The sequence below is a fragment of the Aplidium turbinatum genome, chromosome 4 (assembly GCF_918807975.1).
Source record: "Aplidium turbinatum chromosome 4, kaAplTurb1.1, whole genome shotgun sequence".
NCBI lineage: Eukaryota > Metazoa > Chordata > Ascidiacea > Aplousobranchia > Polyclinidae > Aplidium > Aplidium turbinatum.
In genome coordinates, this window is record NC_137475.1 from 42,083,869 (window position 1) to 42,100,358 (window position 16,490).

Sequence of the window (16,490 nt, forward strand, 5' to 3'; positions counted from 1 at the left end):
CAATAAGCTTATTTCTAACCCAAGAACAGTTTCTACGACTAGTGACTGTGGTTGCAACTTTTGCAGCTGTACAAAGTAGCCTACTGTACAGTGCAAACTAATTAGGCACGCGCAAATACAAATGGGTATTCAGGTACAAGAACAAAACGGTTGTGCGAGCAATTAGCTTAGTCGTGGACGTCGCTATAATAGCATCTGGACTGGAAGCCAAACGCTAGGCCTCATCTTGCACGGTAAACAGAATTGCCACATTGGCGGTTTTAACGCCAAATTTTAGAAACTTGACCGTTTTTTTGTGATTGGCAGGCTACTTTTAATTTGACATTTTGATAAGTTTTTGATTTTTTTTTTTTTTTTTCAGCATTGCAAATAGTTTTAAAAACTTTGTTTTATCAATGCGCAGTAATTTATTTACAAAACATCAGGTTTGAAAAAGCAACTTTTCCCGAATCTTGATAATGCTTTTCATAATACAGTATTGCATTTTGGGCTGATTTTGTCAACAGCATGATACTATCATAGTCTAACTCTAAAGTGTTGCGACCGTGCCACATTTTAATCTGAAAACGTACTAAAAAGCGTCAAGTTTCTAAAAGTTGACATGAAAATCGCCAATATGACAATTTTGTTTGCCATGCAAGATGAGGCCTTGCTTTTGGTTTCCAGTCTAGATGCTATTATAGCGACGTCGACGGCTCAGTATTCCACTAGTTGTTGGTGTCTTAGGCTCTAATGCTGGTAGGTCTAGATTTGATTCCAAGCCAGACCATACCAAAGAATTAGCCCAACTCAAAAACAACCGCGCTGGTTCGGCTCTCGGGGTGTGCGCTTGAGCAACGCATTTCAGCAATGCTCTCTATTCAGTGGCACCTAGTGGATGGAATAGCTCACAGAAAGCTTCATTTTGCCAATTTTGCCAGCTTCTACAAGTAGCCTATATGCGAATCCACCAGGAATAATAATCTCACAGGTTTTGTCAGTCTGAAAATAAAGATTCAAAAAACAAACCAATTAGACCAAAGCGTCTACTTTGGTCCGTTACCCAATGAGACTATGTCGGGTAACGATGTTCTAACATGGTAGCCATAATACAAATTGGAATTATTGTCCCTAAAGTACCAACATAACAGCTGTTGAACAACAAGAAAAAATACTTTTCGTTAATATAATCACACAGCTCTTTGCCAGCTTAATGACGGGTTAGACATTACATTCAGGCCTGAGTTCGATTATTTGAAAAGTAATATCAAAAGCTTCAAAAAATAGTCAACATTGGTATTCTTTCCACCAAAACCCAGTGAAAATGAGTGGAATAATCATCATGTGCTTACAGTGTACATGTAATAGAAACATTTAAATAGCGCAGTCGCAACGTCGGAGTAGCAATACATCAACATATAGGCTGTTGTAAAAATCAAAGTGCAGATTATGGTGTGCGTAGAAGCCGCAAAAGATTGAAGTACTGTAGGCTACTGCGGTGAAAGGTTGATTTGAATCTTTGTCCTCGGATTCAGAAAGCCTCTGATGGATTATTTCTACCAGTTTTGCATACTTGTAAAGGGATTGAACCACTTAAGCAAGCCTGTTACCGACATTGATAAAGTAAAGTTTTCGATTGTCCTAGTGTTGTTGTTTATGAATTATTCCATCCACTTAGCGACGTACAATAACCTTTTTTTGGGTGTTCACTTTTTTTTAAATTTTTAAACATAATTTATGCATAGTTTGCACAGTGGCTCTTTATATCATATCACATCAGTTTATTTTCATATGATCTGAACAGCCATTGAGCAAACTGCAAACCTAGTGTGTGTTTAAACCCCGTAAAAATAAGTGAACACCCAAAAAGTGGTAGGCCTAATCGTAGCCTACGCCACTGCATCCACTATGTAGGTGCCGGTGAAGGGAGAGCAGTTCTAAAATGCGGTGCCAAAGCGCACACCCCGAGAGTCGAACCAGGGCCGCTTGGTTTTGAGGTTTCGTCGTGTATGAAGTCACTAAGTCAGGCAATTAATTAAACTGAACTAATGGGCAAACAATCACTATATTGTTGTTTCTAAAAACAAGAAGGTGGTTTGCTAGTGATTTGAAGAAATGCACGACGTTACACAGTGAAAACGTTGAACAAAACCACATTCGTCTTCGCAATAACACACTGCTTCATACCATAGACAACTTATTTTAATTTGTCAACGTGTAATTTTCATGAATTGAACTCAGCGAAACGTCATGATACCCCAGGAAAGTTTAACGGTACCACAGAACAACCAAGTGTGATAACGTCAGGGAATGGGATGAAAGGCATCATTTGAGATGGAAGCTTGGAAAATATCAAGGATGGAAAAGAATGGAAAGTTTGTATAATGGGATGGAAGACAGTCTTCCATCATTCCATCCCAATTCCATCAATAACTTTCTAACGCGGTATAAAGACATAAAAAATGTAAACTATCTCGAGTAAAAGTTTCAGTTTGATTAAGTTTCTCAAACTGAAATAAATCGATTTTCGATTCGTTGTTGAACGAATTGACGTTGTTCAACAACGAAAAATCGACAACATTCACAATGAAACAAGCATTTTTGTAAGTAGCATAGTCTCATTTCAATTATTTAAATGCACTGCATCGCTCTTGAATCATAATATGTGTGAAAACGTGAATCGTCAATGAAACAATCTAAAAAACAATAACGTTGTGGCAGCATGCAGAGCGGTTTGGGAACTAAATCGCTAACTGTAGTAATAGCCTAATAATTAAATCAATCAATCAAGTTTATTTCAGTATAGCTTTAGCCTACATGTCGATAGGCTATACGGAACATTTGACAAAACTCCGAGACAAAAATAGAAGGCTATATCAAACACATACGGTAGCCTGACTTTTATCTATTTCGAACTACATGTTAAAGGCACTAAAAAAACATGCGTCCTATAGGTATGGCCTACGTATAAATAAAACTTAAACGATAGAAGAGAGAGTGAGCTTGCCCCGTTACAAACTATAAACACACGCTGGACAAAAATTACACAAAGAACACATAAAAGGAGCAGCTCCTCCGCTCCACCAACCCGCAAATCATTGACGATACACTTGGAGACATGGACAAAAACAAACAATTATCTAACAGCGAAAGGCCTACCCCTGATATTTCACATGAATTGACAGAACACGTAAAACAGCTACTTCAACGCATTCCATCTAGCCGCGCCCATTGTACAGCAAGTGTTGGAGTTGCAGCGAAACAAGATCTTAAATTTATGGCTTTGAAGGTGAATGTCAAATGTTTTATGCAGCTTAAACGATTTGTTAATACAATTAAGAATATTCAAAATAACTTCTTTTTTTGAAAGAAAGCAAAACCAAAGTATTTTGGGCTACATGGAAATATATTCTGTTTTGAAAAGTTCTAAATTTTTTTTTTTCAAACAGTGATAAACTTAAGTTAGATATCCAAGTTTATAGGATGTGCATTAAAAAGAAATACATAAAACAAGAAAATAAGCACAATATCAAAGATAATGAAATCATTAATTCCTTTTTTATTTGCATAAACAAGGGATGTTTTTTCATCATATTTTCTGTAGAAGTCGCTCCAATGTTTTCGTGTGGAAATGAGATATCAGGTACTTTCTCCCCAAGGAACTGGCACAAAGGTTCCCATCCTTCGTCAACCTTGAAAACAAGGAGCCGATCCCTTGGAGCACACTGTAACAAACGTGTTTGGATAAGCGAAGTGAAATTAAATAAAAAAAGCTTTAATTTGATATCCAAACGGGTTAGAATCGCAGGACCAGTAATTTCTAACCATTTTTAGTCACGGACGGTTTTGCAAAATTACCAAACATGTATAGACTTCTAAATTTCTGAGAGTAGTTCTGAGTAAAATATCTGTGCCATAGATTTAGGTTTAGAAAGCAGGAGGCACAATTCTAAAAGTGGTCCCTAGTAAAAGGTCTGTGACATGGATTTATGTTTGGGGAGCAGGAGGCACAATTTTATGGGTGGGGGCACTTTGTCAACTTCCTATGTCTTTAACAAAATCGCACATACAGTAGACTTGCCATCAGTTGAAATTTTTGTTTTCTTAAACAAAGATGTAGAGAACGGGATTTCAAACTAGGTTGAGTTATTTGCTTGTAAAAATGTGTGTTAAGCAAACATGGGGCTTGTACCAACTACAAATTCCGGCACCAATATCAAAATACAAGACCAGTCTTTTAATACGTAAAAGCTTTAAGAAAATTACTATAGAAAAATTATCGAGAGAAGAAGTGGAGCACAAACATCGTCTCTAAACTATAGACAGAATGCAAATGCACTAGGCTATGTCTAAAGAATACACGATGATTTTGTCTATTTTGTTGGCTCCTTATAAAAGTTCCGAGCTCCTGAAATCATCCCAGGTCCAAAAATACAAGTAGCCTACAAATAATTGTCAGCGCCACTGGCCACGTGTCTTCAAATGCTCACTAGGAAGATATCAGCAAAAATCGTAGCCTATGGCTGAATAAGCCGCTTACGCACAGCAACAGGTTAGAAATCGAACTCGCAATGTCACATATGTCTCATAGCTAATTTAAATTTGTTATTTTAATTTTTTTTGTTACTCCAGGTGGTTGAAGGTTTAGATTAAGTGGACGGGAAGGCAAGAAAGCCAATATTCGTGTCACCTTCAGGTATGTCTTTAAGTGTCCTGCCAATGACACAGCCACATGGTCTTGGGAGGTGTCGAACAGGGCTATCACCACTCGGCTATGAATCCGACACTGTTGCCTTGCTGATGTAAAACATCAACTAAGCATGTGTAGGCCTATACTTTAAACAGCCAATGGACTAATAGCGCCAAAACTCCAAAGAAAGTTAACATTTCATTTAATTATCTACTTATCTACGTCGGCTGCATAGCCGAGTGGTGAGAGCCCTGGAACGATGTTCGAAAGGGCGCTTGTTCTACACCGCTCAAGAGCATGTGGCTGGGTCTTTGGCAAGATACTTAAAGGAATGCCTGAAGGTGGACATGAAGATTGGCTTCTTTGCTTTCCCGTACACTTAATCTAAATTTTAATTCTTCTACCACCAGGTGCAAGCCTGGATACGACAAACAAAAACTACTTATCTACGTCATTGCCACGTGACTAGTGACTGAAATTTAAAGAGTAATCTATAAAATCTACGGTTGCTTAGCAATGACCCGGTGTCGTTTGTATCTGAGCACAGTGAACACGCCGCGAATGTGTAGTCTCTACTCACCTGCAAAACGTAAGCATTATGACGTCGGTAGGTTTGCTTGGCTCGGCGTTCATCCAACCAATGACCTTCCATCGGGTGGATTGCACTTCGATGACTGAATATTGCAGGAGCTAAAAGACAAAAAGAAAGTTATTTTATAACTGTCTAAGTAGGCTTACCGGTACGGTAATGACATCAGGGGTAGCCTACGGTAATGACATAAGGGGTAGAATAGAACTTGATTTCTCTCATGATTAAGGACACTGCTCTAGAAAGAGACGCCGACGGCCCTTCTTTAGGCTATGGACTTCTGAACTGAACTGAGCAGGCACGTGGCATCTCAGGCAAACAACAACATAATTGTCTTCGGCACCTTTGCTTATGAGCCAGCAACTCAGGCAACACCTCCAACTGCTGTAACCAGCGTACGGTCTAAATATTAGGGTCATGACGTACGGATGTCCTGCAGGTCAAAATACTGCACGACCATGTATAATGTGCTGTGTTGTTTGAGCTACCCCTGTGGAACATGTTGTGTTTGAAGCCACCAACAAGACTTACTTATTAAAGATGAGATGTTCTTTTTACTCTTTCTATTCTAGCATGAACTGTATCATGATGACGACTCTGTGGATTGGTTATTGGAGTTGGTTATATTGCTGTGATAGTGTATTATTCTTTAATATTTTTTAAAAACTTTTTTTATAGGCTTGAAAAGGGTTATATGACTAGCCGAAAACGTTAGCTTATTGTTTCTTGTTTTTATAATGTTAAATGTAGTGTTGTTGCTGAGTTATGTCTGTTTATGTTTTAAGAGTGGTTGGTAAGGGGAAGTAGTGAAGTAAAGAAAAATCCGCAAACAGGTTCAGGATTGCCACACCCAGCAATGTTCAGAAACTCCTGATATTTAAAAGTCTTGTGGACTGATGACCTTTATGGCTAATGTGAAGCATTCCAAAGGCCATGACTCTTTGCGCAAGAGAAAAAAAAAAAAAAAAAAAACATGACTCTTTGTGAATGCCTGTCAACATGATTATTGATTTCTTACAAAATAACATTATGTTTTTGCAAACAACTTTAGCCAAAAAGTTCTATAAATCAATTACGCTTGGGCCATAATGTGATTGGCTTGAAACGAGCAGTTTGCAACTGAGAACATTTTTTGCAAACTAATTCAGCCAATATTTCAGCGTGTAACTAAAACAAATCAAAAGTTAAATTTCAATCAATATCATGTAAATCCTTTCGACTTGAAACTATAAAGCCTACTTTAATCTTCGGTCAGCGTATCACCCAGCAGAGCTGTGACCATTTTGAGGCCAGGGTTGAAATTTCTCTGAACCTTTTACCTCCTATATTTGGCTGCAACCTTGCTCTTTCAGAAACGCAGAATAAAGTCTTCAATAATATCTAGTCTTGATGGCTAGTGTAGAGGCTACACCGGTATGGTTAGCGAAACACAATGCTCGCTGTTCTATAGTGAGTAGTCAGGTAGTGCTGACGCCAGGAAGATCGCTCCTTTTCAACAATAAAGAAACTACCAAAAATAACCTATCAAGGCTTTGTCAGTCCGAGAATAAAGATTCAAAATCAACCAACTTTAACACGACAGTCACAAGCATACAAAACATGCAACACTAGAATATAACAATGAGACTTGCCTAACAGATATTGATGGTGAGCAAATTTAAATCCTGTCCAACTGAAAGCATAGCATAATTTTATCATCCAGTTGCTGTTGTGGGCTTTAATTTGTCCTTCCATGCTTTTCCACCAAACATCTTCGTTTTCTCTTTGAGTTAAGATTATCTGTAATAACAATAAATGAAAAGAATGCTGAAAATTGAATGAGGCTGTTCACCAGGCATTTAGTTATCATGTTATTTAAATCAAAAGAATGCTTCTATGGAACCTAAGTGGATCAGAGAAATGTGATCATTGGACTTCGACTGTTTTTAGATCAGTTATTAAATAATAACGCTGTGACCACCACTAGCATGTGGGCTATGCACGTTTTAAAGAACTTGATCCAGCCAAGGGCAGATCCAGCGAGTAGCCTGGGGGGGGGGACGATTTCAACAAAAACAGTGATGTATTCAGTAGGTCTATAAATCCAACCTTACAAATACAACGTGAAATAAAGTTACTTCATGTCGGCTGCGTAGCCGAGTGGTGAGAACGTCTGCGCGACATTCGAAAGGACGTGGGTTCGACACCGCTCCAGAGCACGCGGCTGTGTCTTGGCAAAGACACTTTAATGGCAAGCCAAAATAAAGGAAGCAGCTGACTAGAAGACTATATGTCACTTCGCTGCTTCCTGTCGTCTGTTGTATCGCAGTGTTATGTAGGCTATGTTATCGCAATTGGAGCAAATAAAAACACGATTATTATTATTATTATTTTCTGTGGTTAAGGGGTACGATCGCCTACTCTCATGGATCCGCCATCTAATTTAGCAACAAACGCCATTACATCTAATAAAATTTTATGTTGTTTGCAATTTGCTTTTTTATCCGAATTGTAATAGTCATGAACATTGCCGAATTAACAATAGTGACAAAAGCAGTCTACGGGCCCACGTGGTCGAGACCTGCTGCCTTTCTGGAGCAGCAGTCTATCCTTAGCTAATCAAACGTTTACGCAATGTTTATTTTTGCACTCGACCATGGTCGTCAATTACATGGGTCATCATGTAGCTTTCCTGGAATGACCAAATCCCTTTGGAACATAAACCTACGTGTTCTAAACGTCTAAAACCATCCGCTCCAGAGGCAAGCTTAACAAATGTGGAGTAAAGATAAAGGTGAGTCCCATACTTGATCCAAGCATCGTGGGATCAGATGATAAGGTTCTCATTATACTAAGCTTTTGGCACAAATGAGAGTAGGGTGGCCAGATCCTTTCTCTTGGCCGCCTTTCCTTCAGCAACTACGCCCACCCAGTTTATTACACCGTGGGTAGAGGTGAGCGGTGATTTTCAACAACCAGCGCCTGGAGTCGAACCAGGATTGCATAATTGGAAAGCGAGTGCCTTATCCACTGCGCCACCCCAAAATGTGGAGCGGAGTATTGTTTTACGATTTATTTGTACGCAACTATTTTGTTTCGTTTTTAAGGGAATTTCTCTTTGTAATTTTACTTGTGAAGTAAACAACGATCGTGCAGCTAAAAATGAAACTCAATCTATTATATCCGCTTTGTAAATCCAGGACGGCTCAAACCGAAAATTAGCAATCAGTTCGGTGACTAAAAGTAAATTAGTTATGCCTTGTAGGTTCTAAAGAAGGGCTTACTAGTATTTACTTATTTACTCACATTGGTAAATAGAAATTCGTGTGTAAATTATTTGCTGTACAGTATATTGTTCTTGATTAATATTTAACGTCTACTCCACATTTTTTTTCTATTATTTGCTTTCACATATGTGTCATTTTACATTTTCCATAGTAGGACCATTTAGCCTACTATGCAGATGTTATTCTTGTCACATTATAGACCTAAATGTAAACCATTTTTAAAAAGATGATTAATCATTATTGCTTACTGTTTCAAGATATTACAATTTGATGTTTTTTAAACATTGATTACGCTTCATTATCTTAAATACAGTAGTTCTCCCACTTGTTAAGACCAAGGTGAATAGGTCCACTGGCTTAATAAGCCTAATATTGTCCGATTTTCCACAAGTAACTGGTAATAAGAAGTAATAACTTGATAGAGGTGATAACTTGCCGAAGCAGCCTTGGGGTAGTTCACACATAATGGACATATGGCACTCTGGAACAGCCTGAGAGATAGGATGTGGTGTAGGAAATAATTGAAAGTCACAACTTTGGTAAAATTGACGTCAGTTGCGTACGCAGCGTCTTATCCGTATCTGACAAACTTGATTCAACGTTGTTTGCAGACTTTGCATCACAGTACAAGGACTGCTTTTGCTAGTTGGGTGGTAGCATTCTAAACTATAAAAAAAATTGTTTTACATTGATTCAATGTTTATAGAAGCTGAACCAATGTAGAAGGTGAGAATTTTGTAGGTGGGTACGGCGCAAGTTTCGCTTTGCGGTAATCTGTTTTTTTTTTTATGAAATGGTAAATACGATAAAAACCAAATGATGAGTTCAATTTATTTTAACTTATTATAACTTCAAAAGAAAATTTACTTTGGATAAACATAGATTGACAAAAGTCAATGGGATTGAGCGACATTATTCAAACAATAGATTCAAATAACATAGGCTACGGGCCGTGAAAATGACAATTTGACTAATTACCAATGAGATCTCCAGCCTTCCCCCAACCAAAACACTTCTAAAAGGCAAGGCACCCATAACACCATTAATAGTTAAAATAATAGTGTTATGAAATCACCAAAGAAAAAGTGGTTTTGATACTTTCCCACAAAAAGCAAGAGTTGTCTCTAAACACAAATAGCTTGAATTGGATTATTCAAGTTCTCGGGCCTATACAATCAACCAAAGCCCAGGTCTAAGAATACTACGTGAACGTTCTCTAAACACGACTGCTAACACACATACTGATGCAGACGTTTTCGAAGAAACTCAATACCCTCATCAGGAAATACTCAAATACCGGTACATCTAAACAAAACAAAAAAAAGTTTAAATGATGTCAAATGACTATGAAAGACAATTTGCAACACTAGAAAGCTGTGTACAAACTGCTAAATAAATAAACACCAAAGCTGCTATACCCGTTTTGTTACCAGGGCATTTATCAGAATGTAGTCACAAGACAAGTGCAGCACTGTGAAATAATGAGTGGTAATGATTAGAAATCCAACCAAACGACATTATAAAACAAGAAACAAACGTAACTTTATACTGTAAAACTGTATAAGTTCAGCAGAAGTGAACTTCTCCAGCAAATAACTGCTTGTTGAGCAGTGGCGGTGTCCTTTTAGTTGTAGTGCATTGTAAACTTTGGTTTTAAACTCTGATTGACAATTTCGAAGGATTTCAAATCAATCCAATATAAAAAAATAGCGTTATATTGCAGTGTGTGTGTTGATATCTACTAAATTGAGATGTCTTTTTGCTCCAGAAACCAAACGCCTAGTGAACATATTAATTCATGTCATATTCGTGTCTTATACATGCAGTATGTCATATTCGTGTGTTATATACAGTACCATCAACATCTGAAGACGTTGCATCAATGTAAAAATGACGGATTTTTCTGTCAGGGTAGGCTGTGTCATTTTCGTGTCCTAAATACGTCATAGGTCGTAGGCGTGTTTAACCCAGTAACTTTTGATAGTTTGTATTTTACAGTCAATGTGATGTTTACACATAACTCCTCAGTTTACTGTATTTATTATATTAATACTAGGCTACTATCTTGCAGTGTTTACAAGTTTTTACAAGAATGATTTCTTTTATTTTTTTGATGTTGACCTATAAACGCATGTGAAGATTTTTGTAACTTAAGTTGTCTAATTATGAATCATATTTGCAGGTATGATACACACTCTGTTGTGGGTCTTGTTGGAAGAAACTTTGTCACTTTTAGAATGAAACAAGTTTAAAAAAATGCAGCGTTACAAGCGGTAAAAATTACATTTGTTTGTGTTGCTTTCTATTGCTGGAAATAAAAAGAGATATATGGGAATAGAAATGTCGAACTACAGCAAACAAAATTGACTGCAATCTTTCGTAGACATGTTCAGGTGCACTTACCCCTTTTATATCATTTCAATACGAAACAAGATGAATTAATTCATTTTATTAAAAAGTTAACGAAAAATTCAAAGATTGTGATATTGTGATTGTTAATCCTGTTTAAGACCAAGAAGTTTTACACCAAGTGAACCAAACCAGACCTCTGTATGAAAACCAGACAATATAAATTTCTCGACCATGTAATATGAAAGCAAAAAGAAGAGCATCCCTCTTTAACTGGTAAATTTTTTTAAAAGCTGGCATCTGACACACAAAGACAAATTCATCTGAAACAATTTAACCACAAGACAGAAACAATCCTCCATGCAACATTAATAGGAATATTTGGTCTAATTATTCATCTGAGGCCGTCGATGCCTGGTTCAGGCAAGGCAATTGAAGAAGAAGAATCCTGTTTAATAAATATGACAACCTATTGTTGTTTTATGGTCATGGTAATTTAATAGCGGTTTATAACCAATGCAATTAGACTTTACAAAACATAATAATAATTATTGTCTGCAAATGTTGCACCGACGTAAATGAACCATCCCATTTTTGACAGAGCAACTTAGTTAGAACCGGAAATCGAACAAACGTGCAACGACCATTAGCCTAACCTCAAGTCCAATACAAACAAACGCCCTTTTGGTTATTTATTTTTTTTTTTATAAGAACAAGGTGTTTCGAAAAAGTGTTGCCATTTGGGCTAGCAGTTTTCCAACACTTGATAATACTTTTTATCAAGAGCAAGTTGCAGTAGGCCTAAGAGAAGTCTGTTGGGATGGTTCGAAATTCAACTCGAGTTAGACAAAGTTGTATACTGTCTCCAGAATGGGTCTAGCTGAACATGCTTTCAATAGACTATGATGTATTTTAGGAGACCCCGAACTTTAGATTCCTCTTAAAGTTTGATAATTAAAGTGTTGGTGTGGTAGATTCTTCAGTACGGTAGTGAGACATGGATCCTTACTGCAGATGCTACACGTAACATTAAAGCAGCAATCTCCTCCTCCAAAGAGTAATTTTACCTTGTTCCCTCCAAAAAATGGATTCTTAATGCTATTATAACGTTTTAATAACATTGTATTACGTGTTGAATAACCTTTAATTAATGTTTGGCTCCATTCAGTAGCTATATTTTTAAACAAACTCTTTATTTCAAATATGAAAATGTTTGTCCCCCTAACAGTTGCCAGTTACGCCACTGACATAAAGCTAGGACACTTGTTGAGGTGGCATAAACCTGAAGTTAAACGCCCTTACTTAGCATTCCAACTATTTTAAATACAGTATATAGGCTATATAGCGGTGGGATGGCGCAGCGGGTAAGGCGCTCGCTTTCCAATCATGCAATCCTGGTTCGACTCCCGGCTTATGCTGGTTGTTGACAAACACCGCTCATCTCTACCCAGGGCGTAATAAATTGGGTGGGCGTAATTTCTGAAGTAAAGGCGGCCGAGAGAAAGGAACTGGCCACCCTACTCTCGTTAGTGCCAATGGCTTAGTACAATGAGAACCTTATCTTCTCATCCCCCGATGCTTGGATTTAAGTATTGGACTCACCTTTAGGCTACCTCTTTTATATAGGCTATAAGCGATTGTTACAATATTTTAAATATAATTGCTATTAGCTTAGACCTATTCATCGTACCTTAGCTTCAGGAAACACTTTTAGAAAATCATCCCAGAAATAGCATGCCGGTAAGTCGCAAACAGCATCAACGTCTTTGTAAGCTTCTCTCAGTTCATTCAAGGATCCTTTATAAGTTAGCAACTTTGACCAGACTTTTGCAGCATAAAAGAAGTGCTCTGGGAAGTCATACACTTTATACCCCAGTTGGGTCAGCGCAGCGTTCATCGTCTTCGTACCAGTCTTCGGCAATCCGGCGAGAATTACCTTCATGGTCGCGTTGTAGTTGTCGGCTTAGTGACTTCAGTTTCAGTGAATCCGGTTCCTTCAAACTAAAGATGCAGATAGGATATCAATGTTTCGCATTGATAAAATAAAGCGTATTGTCTCACAGTGACAGTCGTAATCGCAACAATTAGTTAGCTACTGCCAAGACAATCAGCTTTTTACACCTGTCCAAAAACAATCTTGAAATGACACGCAAAGAGACACATTAAAAAAGCGGGAAAATAAAACAAAGTTGCTGCTTAAACAGAACCGAAAGTTAAATTATTCTGCATAAATCAATTTACATGAACAAAATCAAATATTTTGAGCAAGGCAAACTGGCCTGAAAGATCTATGGGGTCTATGGGATTTAGGCCAATACTCTCTACTTTTAAAACAAATGGTTCAAGTTAGAACAATACGATAAAAGCAATAGTCTTGTCAAAATTATTTTAGTCGTTATAGAGTTAAAACAACATTTTACGGCAACATGTTCTTTCCTTTCCACTGCTCTCTTAAAATGAAGCCAGACATACGACGTTAGTTTTTATACTTTTTTGACATTGACTTCTACAGAAGTCATATGATATTTGAACAACTATTTTCAAGAAATCAATAGGCAAGTGATATCTTGCCTTCTCCCCCTCTTACATACAGTACATACGCCACTGAAAGTAAACAAATAGCTATTTCAAGGTGCTGGAACCAAAGTAACCGTCCGTTCAGAAAATTTGGTAGGCCTGCTACGACGGTTCGTATGAGACCATTGCATCAGATGGCGATACATTAAAAGAAGCGAAACGTTAATTGAAACAGCGTTTTGGCATCATTTACAAAGAAAACTGAATAAAAGTATCCTTTATCCCACAAAATTTAACTTTTGATAAAATTTGAAACAAAAATCATCTTTGAACCGCTGGCTTTTAAACAAACTGTCGGATTATGAAATCGTTAACTCCTGAACTAATGTTGGCTACACTGTTGGTGGCAGCTGTAAATCTCCTCTGAAAAAAGTCTTGAAAACGTCTTGAATGACTCACAAAGATTTTCATAAACTATTGCTCAATTTATTATCCAGGCTAGGCCTATGCAGTGTTTTTGTTAACTGTACTAAACGTGATTGCCTGCTCTATATTCGTTTTCACGGGCTTAGGCCTCGTGACGGCGGAATGTATTATATGCAGTAATCGCAGTAGGCTATATTGCACCATAAAACTACGGCATGACCAAAGTTCAGAAAAGTTGGCAAGGGTACAACAGAATTTTTCTCAAATCTTCTTTTGATTTTGCAGCGTGCGTTGAAAGTGTTTCTTTAATCGCGATATATTTATTGTCATTTAAAATATACCATTCCAACAAAAATCCTATTCATTTACTTCATAAAACAAGTTTAAATTATAAAGACTTTACAAAGCTTGTCTTGAGATCGGATCCAACAACGAATCATTTACAACCAAGAAAATCTTCCAATTTAGAAATTTAATTCGTAAATTGATTTTTTGCCACATGCACCAACTACAATCTGATTAAAATCCCCGATTACTGATCCATAGATAAACTTTGCACAAACTGATTCTTGATTCACCAATCAGATGGTTAGCTTAATCGGCCGATTAAACGATGCACTGTTGGTTCAGCCAATCCTAAAAGACATATAGCTTGATGGAAGATTTCCAGTACAGCAAAAACCATCCATATGGTAGGCAACAAATTCTTCATTTATTGTCAGGTTTCTCATCGCCGGCTGTATACAAGACAATGGGTAATTTCCAACTAAGCAGAGGTTATCAATTGTGATGTTAGCTTCCAGTAGCTTATGTTTAGCAACGATGTGTAGTTAGGAAACAAAGAAGACGGTAGGCTATTTTAAGGATTTCCTCGAGTAGCTAGTAACGAGCATCCATTCCCAGACGGCAAAATCCGTCATTTTTACATTGATTCAACGTCTGCATACGTTGATTAACGTAAAAATGACGGATTTTGCTATCTGGGTTACAGTTCATGTGCCCATGTGATGCTTTAGATTTATATTGCGGAATTTAATTTGGCTCGATACCACATTAGCAGATATATCGACGTATAACCGACTCATGTATACCTTCATGTAAAACTCATGTACTTAGCGATCGTTTAAACATTATGTGACGTCCTCAAGATAAGAGGAATTTTTAGAACTGCCATGTAGGTCAATGACAACCTAATGTTTGTGGTAATATCGAGGAATGAGAAATAAAGAAAAACAAATAAATGTCGTCATGGCATTTGAACGGCCTTAAATCGGTTCGATGCGGTTCTTCTCATGTGTAAGTTTGTTGACACATTGACTCTGAAATTAATTGATGAAGTCCTGCGAAAAGCTGGCGGTGCTGTAGATTGTAGAAGCCTCTTATCTTTCAAACGTATTTAATGAAACCACCGTAGAAATATTGTATGTCTGTCAGTTGTGTAGGTAGGTTAACTTTACGATTTATGAATCCACTTTACGCCAACAAATCATCCTGTGGCTTTTTATGTTGGTGTCTGTCTTACATAGTGGCGTATCCAAGGGGGCTATTCGCCTCCCCCACTAAAACACAGAGAACTTTATTCATGGTGTTTGTAAGGTCGGATTGACGTAGACAGGGTTACTCAACTAATCTTAACAAAGGTCCAGTTTGACAAGTTGAATATTTTTAGCGGTCCGGTGAATACGTTATTTCACACGCAACCACGAAAGTTAAAGTATTTGTACCAAACTACTTTTTTAGGTAAAATGTAACTCGAATTGGATTTCTGAGAAAGTGTTGGGGAGTCTGGGAGTCGAAGCCTCCCCAGCAACTAGGATAACCACAATAAAAATTGCTTTCTCCCAGTAAAAATCTGTTTCAAGAAGCCCTACATAATGGCAATGAGGTTATTCTTCCAAAAGCTCAAGTCCACCATCAACACCCAGAAGGTCCGGATTCGTACCCCGGTCCGACAGTTGAGTACCCCTGACGTAGACCTTACACATTATTGTGTTTGGTTAAAATCGCCTCTCCTAAAACTACTTGATGGATGCGCCCCTGGCTTTGCATGGTTGTTACGCTTTTATTCATCATTATCAACATCATCATCATTAATAAAATGACCATCCATCAAGGTAGATGTTTTTATTCTTTTTCCGTTTTTAGTACAAGTTTGCGTCATATAGCCGATTATACTCAATGTCACTTGCTTTACTTTATTGTAGTGCCCCTGTCTTTTCACCGGTGTGTATGAATGTGGAGTTAAATTTGTATGTGATGGTGGCTGGCTGACCAGTTGACCGCTTATGTTCTTCCACTTCAACACTGATTGCACCATAAACTAACCTGCTGTCATACAATGTATGGTTTGAAAATTTGGTTTATTTGTTTGTTATATGACCTTATCGAAACAAATAAATTTACCTGCCTTGTTTCATTGCAATGTAGCCAATCCAAAAAAAATGTTCGAAAAAGGCCAGATGTAGGCTGGCCGAAAACGTTTGTAAACTTTTCTTGTTATTTGTATTGTGACCAATGCAGTGTTGTTGCTTGACTTGTGAGCTTATAGGATCCAACAGAGCAACTTTTCCACCTGAGTTATGATAATATCCAATCGGCTAATGCAACATGTCCGCTCCGTTTGACAATATGATGCTGACCATACCTGTGGCTTGCCAAACACCTTTGCAATGAC

At 37.6% G+C, this 16,490-nt stretch overlaps 1 protein-coding gene across 1 annotated transcript; it reads right to left on the reverse strand.

The window, feature by feature from the left end:
- Window positions 1–2,181: 2,181 nt before the first annotated feature.
- On the reverse strand, window positions 2,182–12,815 carry LOC145768797 (uncharacterized). The gene is made up of 4 exons (XM_082580392.1): window positions 12,564–12,815; window positions 6,890–7,037; window positions 5,250–5,359; window positions 2,182–3,704 (listed from the first exon to the last, which is right to left on the reverse strand). The coding sequence occupies exons 1-4, from the start codon at window positions 12,813–12,815 to the stop codon at window positions 3,456–3,458; spliced, it is 759 nt and encodes a 252-aa protein (XP_082436518.1). The 3' UTR covers window positions 2,182–3,455.
- Window positions 12,816–16,490: the final 3,675 nt, after the last annotated feature.

Bases quoted from the DNA above. Each gene is read 5' to 3' on its own strand.
- LOC145768797 (XM_082580392.1), bottom strand. From the start codon at position 12,815: ATGAAGGTAATTCTCGCCGGATTGCCGAAGACTGGTACGAAGACGATG. The intron at 7,038-12,563 runs GTACGATGAATA...TTGTTATTACAG, and splicing joins AAGTGTTTCCTGAAGCTAAG to ATAATCTTAACTCAAAGAGA. The intron at 5,360-6,889 runs GCAAGTCTCATT...TTTGTCTTTTAG, and splicing joins TCACCATCAATATCTGTTAG to CTCCTGCAATATTCAGTCAT.